At 43.4% G+C, this 12,294-nt stretch overlaps 1 protein-coding gene across 1 annotated transcript in view; it reads left to right on the forward strand.

Annotated features, from left to right (window-relative positions):
- Positions 1–8,330: 8,330 nt before the first annotated feature.
- Positions 8,331–12,294, forward strand: part of si:dkey-91m11.5 (PH_BCR_vertebrate and RhoGAP_Bcr domain-containing protein) — an 81,431-nt gene continuing 77,467 nt past the window's right edge. Inside the window, exon 1 of the mRNA XM_055655902.1 lies at positions 8,331–10,437. Within this exon, the coding sequence (XP_055511877.1) occupies positions 9,009–10,437 (1,429 nt within the window). The 5' untranslated portion in view covers positions 8,331–9,008. The remainder of the gene's footprint in view (positions 10,438–12,294) is intronic.

Genomic DNA, 12,294 nt, shown 5'->3' on the forward strand with positions numbered 1-12,294 from the left:
AGCTAGTATGTAGAGGTCAGAGGGAGTGGTGAAACAGAAACAGGCAAGTGATAGATGGATCCAAGTGAGGGGTTGAGGGGCAGGAATGTGAAAGAAGTGTGGAGATGGCAAATAATGTGGAAACAGCAAACAGCTAGTTCTGACAAGGAAAGTGATGAGAGAAACCAGATGGAATTCAGTATGGATAATGATGAAAGAATGGTCAGTGGACAGAATTGGCAGGAGTGGGTCCAAAGCTCATCTCCAGCTCATCCCCGAAGACTGGCAAGTGGAAGGAGGAGAGAGTTGTCTCCACCGGCTGATGCTGGACAAAGGGGTAGTAGGAGGAGGAGGTCCGGTGGTGTCTAACCTTCCACGCCTTCAAGGTCGGCTGCGGGAGGTGCCCCCCTGTGACACGAAGGCTGAAGGAGTGGAAAAGAGAGGGACAGCTCGCTGGCGAACCATTTTCCACCGAAAATAAATAAGAGGGACCCGGCGAATGGGAGAGAGGGGGGGGGGGGGTAAACAAAGAGGGACCATCAGGACTTTAATGAGTACTTTGCAACTTTATCAGCACCGGATATATGGCAACTCTTTGTGTACTTTGTGTATTGTATGCAAAACAAAGAATTTCACTGTAATTGTGACTGACATGTTGTAGCATTAAGAGAGGGACAGAACCGACAGCTTAATGTTCCAAAGTATATGTGTTACAGGAGAGGTGGGGGTAAATGAGGAGGGGTTGTTGCTTTATTGGTTAAGGAGAATGGAGAAGGAGCACGGCAGCACTATGAGATGGTTCATCCAATGAGGCAATAAAAAGATGCTGATCAATTCGTTGGGATTGTACTACAGGCCCCCAAATAGTCAAATGGAATTAAAAGAGCAAATATTCCAGGAGATTTCAGGCAGCTGCAACACTAATCATGTTGTCATAGTCGGGAATTTTAACTTTCCCAATATAGACTAGAACTGACAAAGTGCGATATATTTAGACAGGGTGGAATTTGTCAAATTTTAGTTTAGAGAGACAGCGTGGAAACAGGTCCTTCGGCCCACAGAGTCCATGTTGACCAATGATCACCCAAGACATTCAAGAGTTCAGAGTCTTTCCTTTGAACATCACAGATGACACTATCAAGGTGTCCAATTTTAGGCCAACATAAACATTACAATTCGTCAGTATAAAAATTCTCATCCTATCACTGATGCTCACAATTTCACACATTAGTTCGATCCTACACACCAAGGACAATTTTACAAGGTCAATTGGGAGGCACAGTGGCATAACGGTAGAGTTACTGCCTTACAGTTCCAGAGGTCTTTGGAGCCTAGGAGGCTCAGGGTACCATATTGAGATGTACAAGGTCATGAGGTGCATGGATCAAATGAAGGCTCTATTTTTTTCCCAAGGATAGAGGATTCTAAAACTAGAGGACTTTGGCTTGACAAAGGGGAGGGATTTCAGTGGGACATCTTTTTCCACTCAGATGGTTGTCTATATCTGTATTGAGCTGCCTGAGGAAGCCATGGATGCAGATAAAATTATGACTTTTAAAAGACATTTGGACAGATATATGGATAGGATGAGTGTAAAGGCCTACGTGACAAATGCAGACAACTTGGACTAGCCCAGGATGTTCAACTTAGTCACCGTGGACAAGGTGGGCTAGTGGGCGTTCTGTAATGTATAGTCACTCTATCACTCTTAACTGCAATAACAAGACTGAGTTTGTACCACAGCCACCAGATGGCACAATATACTGCAAAGCACCATGCGTTTTTCACTGCTTAGTCAATGTAACCAGTGCAAGGACAACAGAAAGCCCGATAAACAAGGAACTACAGATGTTGGTTCACAAAAAAAGACACAAAGTGCTGGAATAACTCAGCCAGAGAACATAGATAAGTGATGTTTTGGATCAGAACCTTTCCTCAAAACCCAATAAGTTATTGTTCATTTTTTTAGGTAATGTTTTACAGTTTTGTCCCCTTTCTTGAAACGGCTGATTGCTGCCATGATCCAGGTACAGAGTTGCTTGATGGCTTGCACACCAGGGGTCTTAAGAACACTTGACATTGATGTATTATTACAAGGGAATCTGATCCCGTTTCAACCAAAAAGATTTTGCATTTTTAGGGCAATATTGCTAAGGTGTTGTCAGAAATTATAGCCCTAATGAGACCATCTACAGCCTTCACATCTTATTTAAACTACATTTGACAATTGGGCATGCATTTAGATGGATAAGGTCTGATCAGGAATAGTCAGCATGGTATTGTACGTGGAAGTTCGTGTCTCAGAATCTGATTGTTTTTTGAAGATGTGACCATATGGTCACATTGCATAAGGTCTCTGAACTATTTCTATACATTTTATACTTAATCTGGGATTGTGTTTATGTATAGTAATAATTTATTGAACTGTATGCAATAAAAAAATTTCACTCTGTTTCACATGTGACCTCAGCTGGGATAGAAAGAAGTTTTTCACAACTGAAGCATATTCTGTCTGACAGACGGCATTGTTTAACACCTGATAATTTGAAATAAATGCGAGTAATTATGTGCAACCAGGAAAATTTGGTTATTTAATATAGTATACCTTTATAATTATCATTTTTAACCATATTTTGGAGCTGGAATTAAATGCCTTTTTTACGCCTTTTTTGTCAATAAATGTATTTTTCGTGCCTTTTTTGTAATTTTATTATGCCTTTTTGCTTGCCTATTGCAGAGATTTTTTAGCGCCTAAATATCCTAGCTCTAGTCCTGATCATATTGAATTGACTCGAAGGGCTGAATGGCCTACTCCTGCACCTATTTTCTATGTTTCTATGAAAGAAGGTGTATGTTATGTTTGCCTTTAACAATTGGGGCATTGAGGATAAGAGTGAGGAAGCTTTATTGGGCTTTGGAAGGCTCATTATAGGAAGAATGTGGAGGCTTAGGAGAGCATGCAGGAGGTTAACCAAATTGTCTGAATCAGAGGGTATTAGCTACAAGGAGAGGTTGGACAAACTTGGATTGGTTTCCCTGAAGCATCGAAGGATAGAAGTATATAATATTAGGAGAGATGTAGATAGGGTAGATAATCTGAACATTTTCCCATAGTGGAAAAGACCTTAAAAGGGCAAAGCTGCAAGATCAGCAGCTGAGTGTTTAAAGGTGATATGCGGGGCAAGTTTTTTGTTTACAGAGTGCTGGATGCCTGGGACCCACTGATAGAGATGTGGTGAAAGCAGATAAAATAGCAGCGTTTAGAATTTGTCAAATGTGTTCAGGAAAGTTTCCTCGGGCAATATGTATTGGGAAAGGCTTGATCTATCTTCGAAAAGGGCAAGTGACTGACGTGTTCATGGGTGAGCATTTTGGGACCATTGACGAGTGATTAGCTGTAAGATAGTTACGGATAAAGACTGGGCGGGCCCACAAGTTATAATCTGAATTTGGACAAGGCCAATTTTGATAGTACGAGACAGGAACTTGCTCAAGTGATTGTTGGAGGTTTGCAGGTAAAGGAACAACTGGAAAGTGGGATGCTTTTAAAAGTATGATGGCAAGAGTCAGGGCATTCATTCCTGTTAGAATGAAAGCAAGGCAGATGGGCTTAAGGAAGCTTGGAATGATGAGAGAAATTGAGGCTCTGGGATGGAAAAAGTGTATCTCTGGAGGAGTTTTGGGAACAGAGCAACATACTTAAGAAGGATGGCACAAAGGGGGCAGGGGATCGCTCTGGCAGATTAAGGGAAATCCAAAGAGTTTTTATGTAGATTAAGGGAAATGGGGTAACTAGAGAGACAATAGGGCCCCACCGAAACCAAAGTGGTCATCTCTGTATGCAGCCCCAGGAGGACCACAAAGTTCTCAACGAGTATTTCTCCTCTTTTAACCCTGAAGAAAAACATGAAGACTGGGGAACTTGGGACAGTTAAACAATGTCTTGAGCTCAGTCAGTATTACAGTCGGGGAGGTGCTGAACATCCTAAGGCTTATGACAAATCTCCTGTGCCTGATCAGATATATCCAAGGACACTGTAGGGAGCTAGAGAAAAAATTGCAGGTGCCCTAGCTCAGATATATGAATTATCATTAAGATACAGGTGAGCAGCAGGAAGACTGGAGGATGGCTAATATTGTGTCCCTATTTAAGAAAGGATGCAAGAAAGAGCCTAGGAACTGTAGATCAGAGAGCCTAACATATGTGGTAGGTAGATACAATATGCTGGAGTGGGTCAGGCAGCATCTATGGAGAAAAATAATTTTCTCCAGAGAAGTGTAGGGAGGAACTGCAGGTGCTGGTTTAAACTGAAGATTGACACAAAAAGCTGGAGTAACTCAGCGGGTCAGGCAGCATCTCTGGAGAAAAGGAATAGGTGACGTTTTGTGTCAACCCATCTTCAGACTGAAAGTAAGGAGAATGGGAGATAAAGACGGTACTTAGGACATGAATGGAAGATAGGAAGAAAGCAACAATAATCAAGGAAATGCAGAGCCCACAATGGTCCATTGTTGGCAATGGGATAGGTGATAACGAGTTAGTACAGACAGTGAAACTTAATATTCATACCGCTGGGTTGCAAGCTGCCCAAGGGAAATGTGAGGTGCTGTTCCACCAATTTACATTTGGTATCACTCTGACATTGGAGGAGGCCCAGGACAGAGGTCAGTATGGGAATGGGAAGAGGAGTTAAAGTGTTTGGCAACTGGGAGATCATGTAGGCCGAGGCGGACTGAGCGAAGGTATTCAGCGAAACGATCGCCGAGTCTATGTTTGGTCTCAGCAATCTATAGGATTCCACACCTGGAACAGCAGATAAAGTAGATGAGGTTGGAGGAGGGCAAGTGAACCCCTGCCTCACCTGAAAGGGGTCCCTGGACAGTCGAGAGAAAAATGCTGCCTCCAATGATGCTGCCTGACCTGCTGAGTTACTCCAGCACTTTGTGTCAATCCTTGGTATAAACAATAACCTGCAGTTCTTTGTTTCTACATATGTGGTAGATATGTTACTGGAGAGTATTCAGGGGTTCATTAGGAATAATCAGCATGCTTTTGGGAAGTCTTGTCTCACAAATCTGATTGAATTTATTTTTTTTGAAGTAACCAAAAAGGTTGATGCGTGCAAAACTTTAGACATTGTCTATATGGATTTCAACAAGGCAGTTAATAAGATTCCACATGATAGGCGGCTCTGCACTAGATAGACACTTGGCTTCATGCAAGGAATTCAATATTCAGGAAGAATAGACAGAAAGGAAGAGTAGGTGTCATAGACAGTCAAAGGTTGATAGTGTGGAAACAAGCACTTCAACCCAACTCGCCAAAGATTAGTATAGCTGGGACAACAATGTCCCACTTGCCTGTGCTTGGTCCATATCCCTCCAAACCTGTCCTATCCATGTACCTGTCTATAACTGTTTCTTAAATAATGGGATAGTCCCAGCCTCAACTACCTCCTCTGGCAGCTTGTTCCATACACTCACCACCCTTTGTGTGAAAATGTTACTCCTCAGATTCCTGTTAAATCTTATCCCCTTAACCTATGTCCTCTGGTCCTTGATTCCCCTCCTCTGGGCAAAAGACTCAGTGCATCTACCTGATCTATTCCTCTCATGATTTTGTATACCTCGATAAGATCTCCCCTCATCCTCCTGCGATCAATGGAATAGAGACCCCGCCTACTCAACCTCTCCCTATAGCTCACACCCTCTAGTCCTGGCAACATTCTTGTAGTTAAGATGGTTGTGAAAGATTGCAGCAGGATCTACAACATTCTTGTTAATCTTTTCGGAACCCTTTCAAGCTTGACAATATCTTTCCTATAACATGGTGCCCAGAACTGAACACAATATTCTAAATGCGGTCTCACCAATGACTTATACAACCGCAACATGACCTCCCAACATTTATACTCAATACTCTGACTGATGAATGCCAAGGTGCCAAAAGCCTTTTTGACTATCTGCGATTCGGCCTACAAGGAACCATGCACCACTACTCCTAGATCCCTCTACTCTACAACACTACCCAGAGGCCAACCATTTACTGTGTAGGTCCTGCCCATGTTCGACATCCCAAAATGCAACACCTCACACTTTTCTGTATTAAATTCCATCAACGATTCCTCCGCCCACCTGGCCAATCGATCCAGATCCTGCTGCAATCTTTCACAACCACCTTAACTATCAACTAACTTTTGTAACATCAGCAAACTTGCTAATTTTGCCCTGTATGTTCTCATCCAAATCATTGATATAGATGACAAGCAGTACCGGGCCCAACACCGAGCCCTGAGGCACACCACTAGTCACAGGCCTCCAGTCTGAGAAGCAACCTTCCACCATCACCCTCTGCTTCCTTCCATGGAGCCAATTTGCTATCCATTCAACTATCTCTCCTTGGATCCCATGCGATCTAACCTTCCAGAGCAACCTACCATGTGGAATAAAAGGTATTTCATGTATTGCTGTAATTTCAGGCAAAAATAAATCTTCAAATAGTAAACTTCAACAATGCAAACCACGTCTTGCATTAATTTCATGGGTTTGTTTTTGTTCTGAATTGTTTTGCACAATCTTCTTTATTTTAAAAACTTTAGCTGTGATTTATATAGAACTTTTTGTGTGTTTGTCTGAGTCTAAGTGCCTGAGGTCTGCTCCCTAGTTATTGTTAGAATGGTTCAGTTGCCTGATAATAACTGACCCTGTATCTGGAGGTGTGCATATTCACATGTCTATAACTCTTGCCTGATGGGAAAGGGTAGAAAAGGGAGTGACTGGGATGAGACTCGCTGGTGATGGCCTTGCTGAGGCAGCGTGAAGTGCAAATGGAGCCAATGGAAAGGAGGTTGGTTTGTGTGATCGTCTGGGCTGGGTCCCCAATTCTCTGCAATTTCTTGAAGTCTTGGATGGAGCTGTTACCTAGCCTACTCCAAATTGGTCTGAAGGAAGGTTGAACCATTTCCCTCCATTGATGCTACCCGACCTGGTGAGTTCCCCCAACAGTTTGTTCTTTTGTCCAAGATTCCAGCATCTGTCATTTCTTGTATCTCAATTAAGTTGAAATAATAATAATAATAATAACTTTATTTGTTAAGCACCTTAAAAACAACCAAAGCTGACCAAAGTGCTGTACAGAAAAAAGAAAACAAGCAAGACATCATAAAACAGGCAGAACAACAGAACATACCTAACACGAGGCGCATATAATTACATTCCAAACAATAAATGCTAGCAAACCAAGCAAATAAAGTTAATAAACAATTCAACACCTCACTGGTCTACAAAGGCCATGGTGAATAGATATCCCCCACACTAGAGAAGGGGCCTGTTTAACGTGCAGAGGCAATTCAATTCCACAATCTCGGAGTCCAAAAGGCATTCCCCTCTGAGCTTCCGCTTATCTTTGGCTCAATCAGGAGCAGCTGATCATCTGACCTAGAGAGCGGGAGGGGCGCAATAAGGGTGAAGAAGCTCAGATAGGTAGGAAGGGGCAAGTTAGGGATTTAAAAGTAAATAAAAGTTTTAAAACGAATCCTATACTCAACCAGGTGAGAAACATGATCATGATGCCAAAGAGACGAACAGCTGCATTCTGTACATTCAAATTAAGTTCCGAATGGCAGGGGTCATTTTTACAGTCTGCAGGTTTGAATAAAAGTTTTATCCCAGCTCTCATGAAAACAGCCCTGAAAAATCTAAGCTCAACTTTAATCCCAGGTTTGTGATGTTAGGTTTGAGATATGCAGACAAAGAGCCTAGATCACCCACCAAAGATCATTGGTCTTGTCATCATTAAATTTTTAAAAAAGTTTCAGTGACATCCAGTCACTGTAACAAGAGGCCGACAGAGTGTACACCCCCCTTTCCCCCCAAAATAAAGCTGACTGTCATCAAGGCAGGCGACAATCCCGTGCTTCCTAAGGATGGAACCGAGTGGGAGCAAATAGCTAAAAGAGATTCCCTGAGCCCTGTGGGACCCCACACGAATGAAATACTGATTATCTGTGGACAGCTGTTTACGAGTACAGTGCTCCCTGCCCACCCACTGTTGAGATCAAAATTTTTCTGCGAATAAATTGGCAGGGGTCTTTTGTCTGACAAACATTTTTTATCCTCATTTCTCAAACAGAAACAATGATTGGGAATCAGTCGTAACAGTAAAATATGTAAAAAAACATACTGAAAAAAACAGGGATTTCAACGAATGAAACTGATTATTGTATCCTGTTTAAGTACATTGATTTGCAATAAATTGGGACATATTTCCTATAGCAATGCGTGGGTAACGGGCCCACATTCTGCGTGGGAAATTTGCCCCCACGCCGACCAACACGTCCCATCTATACTGCCTGCGTTTGGCCCATATCCCTCTAACCCCGTCCTATCCATGCACCTGTCTAACTGTTTCTTAAACGTTGCGACAGTCCCTGCCTTCTCCGGCAGCACGTTGCATACACCCTTTGTGTGGAAAAATGTACCCCCTCCGATTCCTAATAAATGCATAAAAAGCATAGGCTGTGAAAAGTGTTGTTTAATAACCAACCAGATTCTCACATGAGATGACGAATGGGAGGGTTTCTGAACCATAGGGTCCGAGCGCCAGGCAAGCAGGCAGTTAGTTGGCGAAGGGCGAGCGACGTGAGGCGATTCCTGCTCTTTCCGATGGGAAGGGGAGAAGGTTGCTGGCAGTTCATTGGCAAAACGTGCTATCAATCAACTCGGCTTTCCGCTGCCCGTGAGGTGTGGGTGGGCGGGCGGCGTTTTGTTTGTCGCGCAAGGAGAATGGAAGCGGGCAGTGGAGCGGCGGCCGCGCGGTTGGGCGTCTCCAGCAAAGGCACCAACGGTCGCCCCTAACTGTCGTGGTGGTGGCGGCGCGCGCTGCCCGGCGGCGCCCGGTGCAGTTGTCGTGAGTGCGGGAGGGAGGTCGAGCGAACGAGCTACCCGGTCGGTTGTGGTGCCGAGTCTGGGTCATTGTTCTGTGTGTGCATGAGTTGCCTTTGACCCCGTTGCTCGGCCATTCCCATGGTATGAAAATGGTGGAGCCGGTGGGATTCGCGGAGGCCTGGAAGGCGCAGTTTCCCGAGTCCGAGCCGCCCAAAATGGAACTGAGGAGTGTTGACGACATCGAGCAGGAGCTGGAGAGTTGCAAGTGTAGCATTCGGAAGCTGGAGTTGGAGGTAAACAAGGAACGGTTCCGCATGATTTACTTGCAGACATTGCTGGCCAAGGAGAAGAAGAGCTATGACAAGCAAAGATGGGGCTTCAGGAAGTCTTCGGTGTTTGTGGAACAAGTGGGCACAGATCAACCGCTGGAAGATGCCTCGGGAGAAGGGGAGGAGGGGGAAAGAACCAAGCATCTTCCTGCGGAGGATCATTCGAAGAGGCACTCCGCGAGTGAAGAGTGGCAGGTGGATGCTCGGGATGAAGTCGAAAGCTCACCAGCCAGGCAGAGGGCATCTTCATTGAGGAAGGCAGTGGCAGTGCCAGACAGGGATGCCCTGCGAGGTTTCAGCCAGGATTGTGAACAGATGGACAAGAAGGACAAAGCCACAGTTGGCACAAATGTAGCTGCATTGAGGTCCAATTTTGAAAGGATCAAAAGAACCAATTCCCACTCCTCTGGAGATGGGAAAGGTATTGAAAAGCCTCTGTATGTCAATGTGGAATATCACCATGAGAAAGGATTGGTGAAAGTCAATGACAAGGAGGTATCTGACAAGATTAGTACAATTGGCAGCCAGGCCATGCAGATGGAGCGGAATAAGTCATTGCATTTTTTGCCAGTCACTGCAGAAACAGCAGAGTATCATATGCCTGTTTACAGAGGGAGGTCCACAGAAAGCAGCTGTGGCTATGACCCAGAATATGATGATGTGGATCTTAATCCAAGGTTCTTGAAGGATAATCTTATTCATACCACTGCCAATGGAGGCAAACCAGACAAGATACCATGGCAGCAAGAATTTCAACCGTATGAAAGTGTTTTTATTGGTGGAGTGCTGCGTGATAATGATGGTAAACCATGTAGTGACTTGCGAGACGCTGGGAAACTCCAAGGTACAACAGATCACGAGAAACATCTAACGTGGCCTCGTAGGTCCTATTCACCTGGAAGTGCCGACGATGTTGGTGGAGGGTATACTCCAGATTGTAGTTCTAATGAAAATTTAACTTCAAGTGAGGATGACTTTTCTTCTGGTCAATCAAGCCACGTTTCCCCCAGCCCCACCAGCTACCATATTTTCAGAGAAAAAAGTCGGTCTCCCTCTCAAAATTCTCAGCAGTCATTTGATAGTAGTAGTCCACCCACACCACAGTCACAAAAAAGACACAAGCACCACGTTACCGTACAGGAAGCAACGATAGTTGGTCTCCGGAAGCCGGGACAGATTTGGGCAACTGAAGCTGACCTTGCCCGTCGGAATACTGCAGTGGATGGTTTTCACGGAGATCCAGGTAACCATCTGTTTTGTTTTTATTTTAGAAACGTCACCACAGACATCATAAAAATCGTTTTGAAGGATATGCCTTGGTCACGGTTTTGCAGATACCATATAAGTTTATTTTTGCTAACTAGATTCTTGCACCATAATGGATGATGCACAACCAGATTCAGCATGCAGGTTGTTTCGAAACGAAAGTTAAAGCTCAACTTTCTAATTATAATTCCTTCCTGTGAACTCAGAAAAAAAGAGATGGTTGCTATTCAAATTGCAATGTATTTGAATGAAATAAGAATTGAGTAATATATATTTTAACATGTGATTAATACAACACGTGTTGATTATTACTGTGGGTTTCTTCATATTAATGCGAGCATAGGTGATTTAATAAAGCTACAGCTATAAGCAGAACACTTGGCAATGAAGGTAGTGACTGTCAATTGGGCTGATATTTCAAGATCATACCGCATGCACTGATGATAGACATAAAATGCTGGAGTAACTCAGCATGTCAGGCGGCATCTCTGGAGAAAAGGAATAGGTGATGTTTCGGGACATCCAGCATTTTGTGTCTATCTTCTGTGTAAACCAACATCTGCAGTTCCTTCCTACACATTATACATGGACCATTCAGTTCTCAAAGACACAGTAATATATAATCAAATATTTTCTGTGCTATCCAGGCAAATCATACCATACATGATACAACATGTAGTGCATAAAGACAAAGTAAAAAGAGAGAATAATATAGTCTTACAACTGCAGAGAAAGTGCAGATTAAATAAAAGGTGCCAGAGCCACAGGGATAGATTGTGAATGCATCCTTAGCATATCAGTGGTTCATTCAAGAGTCTGATAATAGCGGGAAGAAGCAGTTGTTAAATCTGGTGGTATGTGCTTTCAAGCTTTTGACTGGTTGTGCTTTCCCGACTGGGGAGGGGAGAAGAGAGAATGGCCAGGTTGTAGGTGGTCCTTGATTATGTTGGCTGCTTTGCAAGGCATTGATGGTGTTTTGATGGTGGGGGAGGTTGCTTTGCGTGTTGGACTGGGCTCTGTCAACAACTGTTACAACTACAGTTTCTTATGATCTTGGGCAGAGCAGTTGCCATGCAAAGCTGTGAAAGCATCCAGATATATACAATGATCTGTAGAAATGGGTAAGAGTCATTGGAGACATGTTCCGAGCTTCATTATGTCAGTAAACACTATCCATTTGCATCTAGCAAGTGAATATCCATTGTTGGAATAAGGGGCAATCCTGCATACAAATGCCTGGATTGTTTTGATCTTTAGTCTTGCCACTGCTAAGTTATTCTCTGCTTTTGGTATGGTGCATTATGCCTGATCCTATTGGAGCAAGAAATGTCACAAAACTGGAAGGGCATGGTTTGCAAAGACTGACCTTGGAACCTTTAGTGCATTCTGCAGCGAATCTGTCGGAACCGTTCCAGAATCCATGAAATGTTAAAGTTGATATCTTATGCAACCCTTATCTCTATAGCTTCCACAAATCTTAGGACTTGTTTCATCAGGTTTTGGGGATTCATTGTTTTAAATTAAGTCTGTTAATTTTTCCAATATTAGTTAATTACTAAGGTAATTTTCTTTGAGCCACATTCACTCTGTCATAGTTCCATAGAATAGGCGCAGCATAGAAGGAAGCCATTGTATGAGCCAAATAACAGATTAACTAATCTGTTCTATATTTTTGGCCCATTCAGTGTCATCTTGCAAATTTTCCCTCAACGCAGATTCCAGAAATGTAGCAGTTTAAAACGTTTTTCCTTGTGTCACTGTCAATTCCCTGTGCCTTTTACATTTTGATTGTGATTTCCAGTCCTTGATGCCTATTAAAGCTTCCTGCAGGTTT

The sequence above is a fragment of the Leucoraja erinacea genome, chromosome 25 (genome assembly GCF_028641065.1).
Source record: "Leucoraja erinacea ecotype New England chromosome 25, Leri_hhj_1, whole genome shotgun sequence".
Lineage (NCBI taxonomy): Eukaryota > Metazoa > Chordata > Chondrichthyes > Rajiformes > Rajidae > Leucoraja > Leucoraja erinaceus.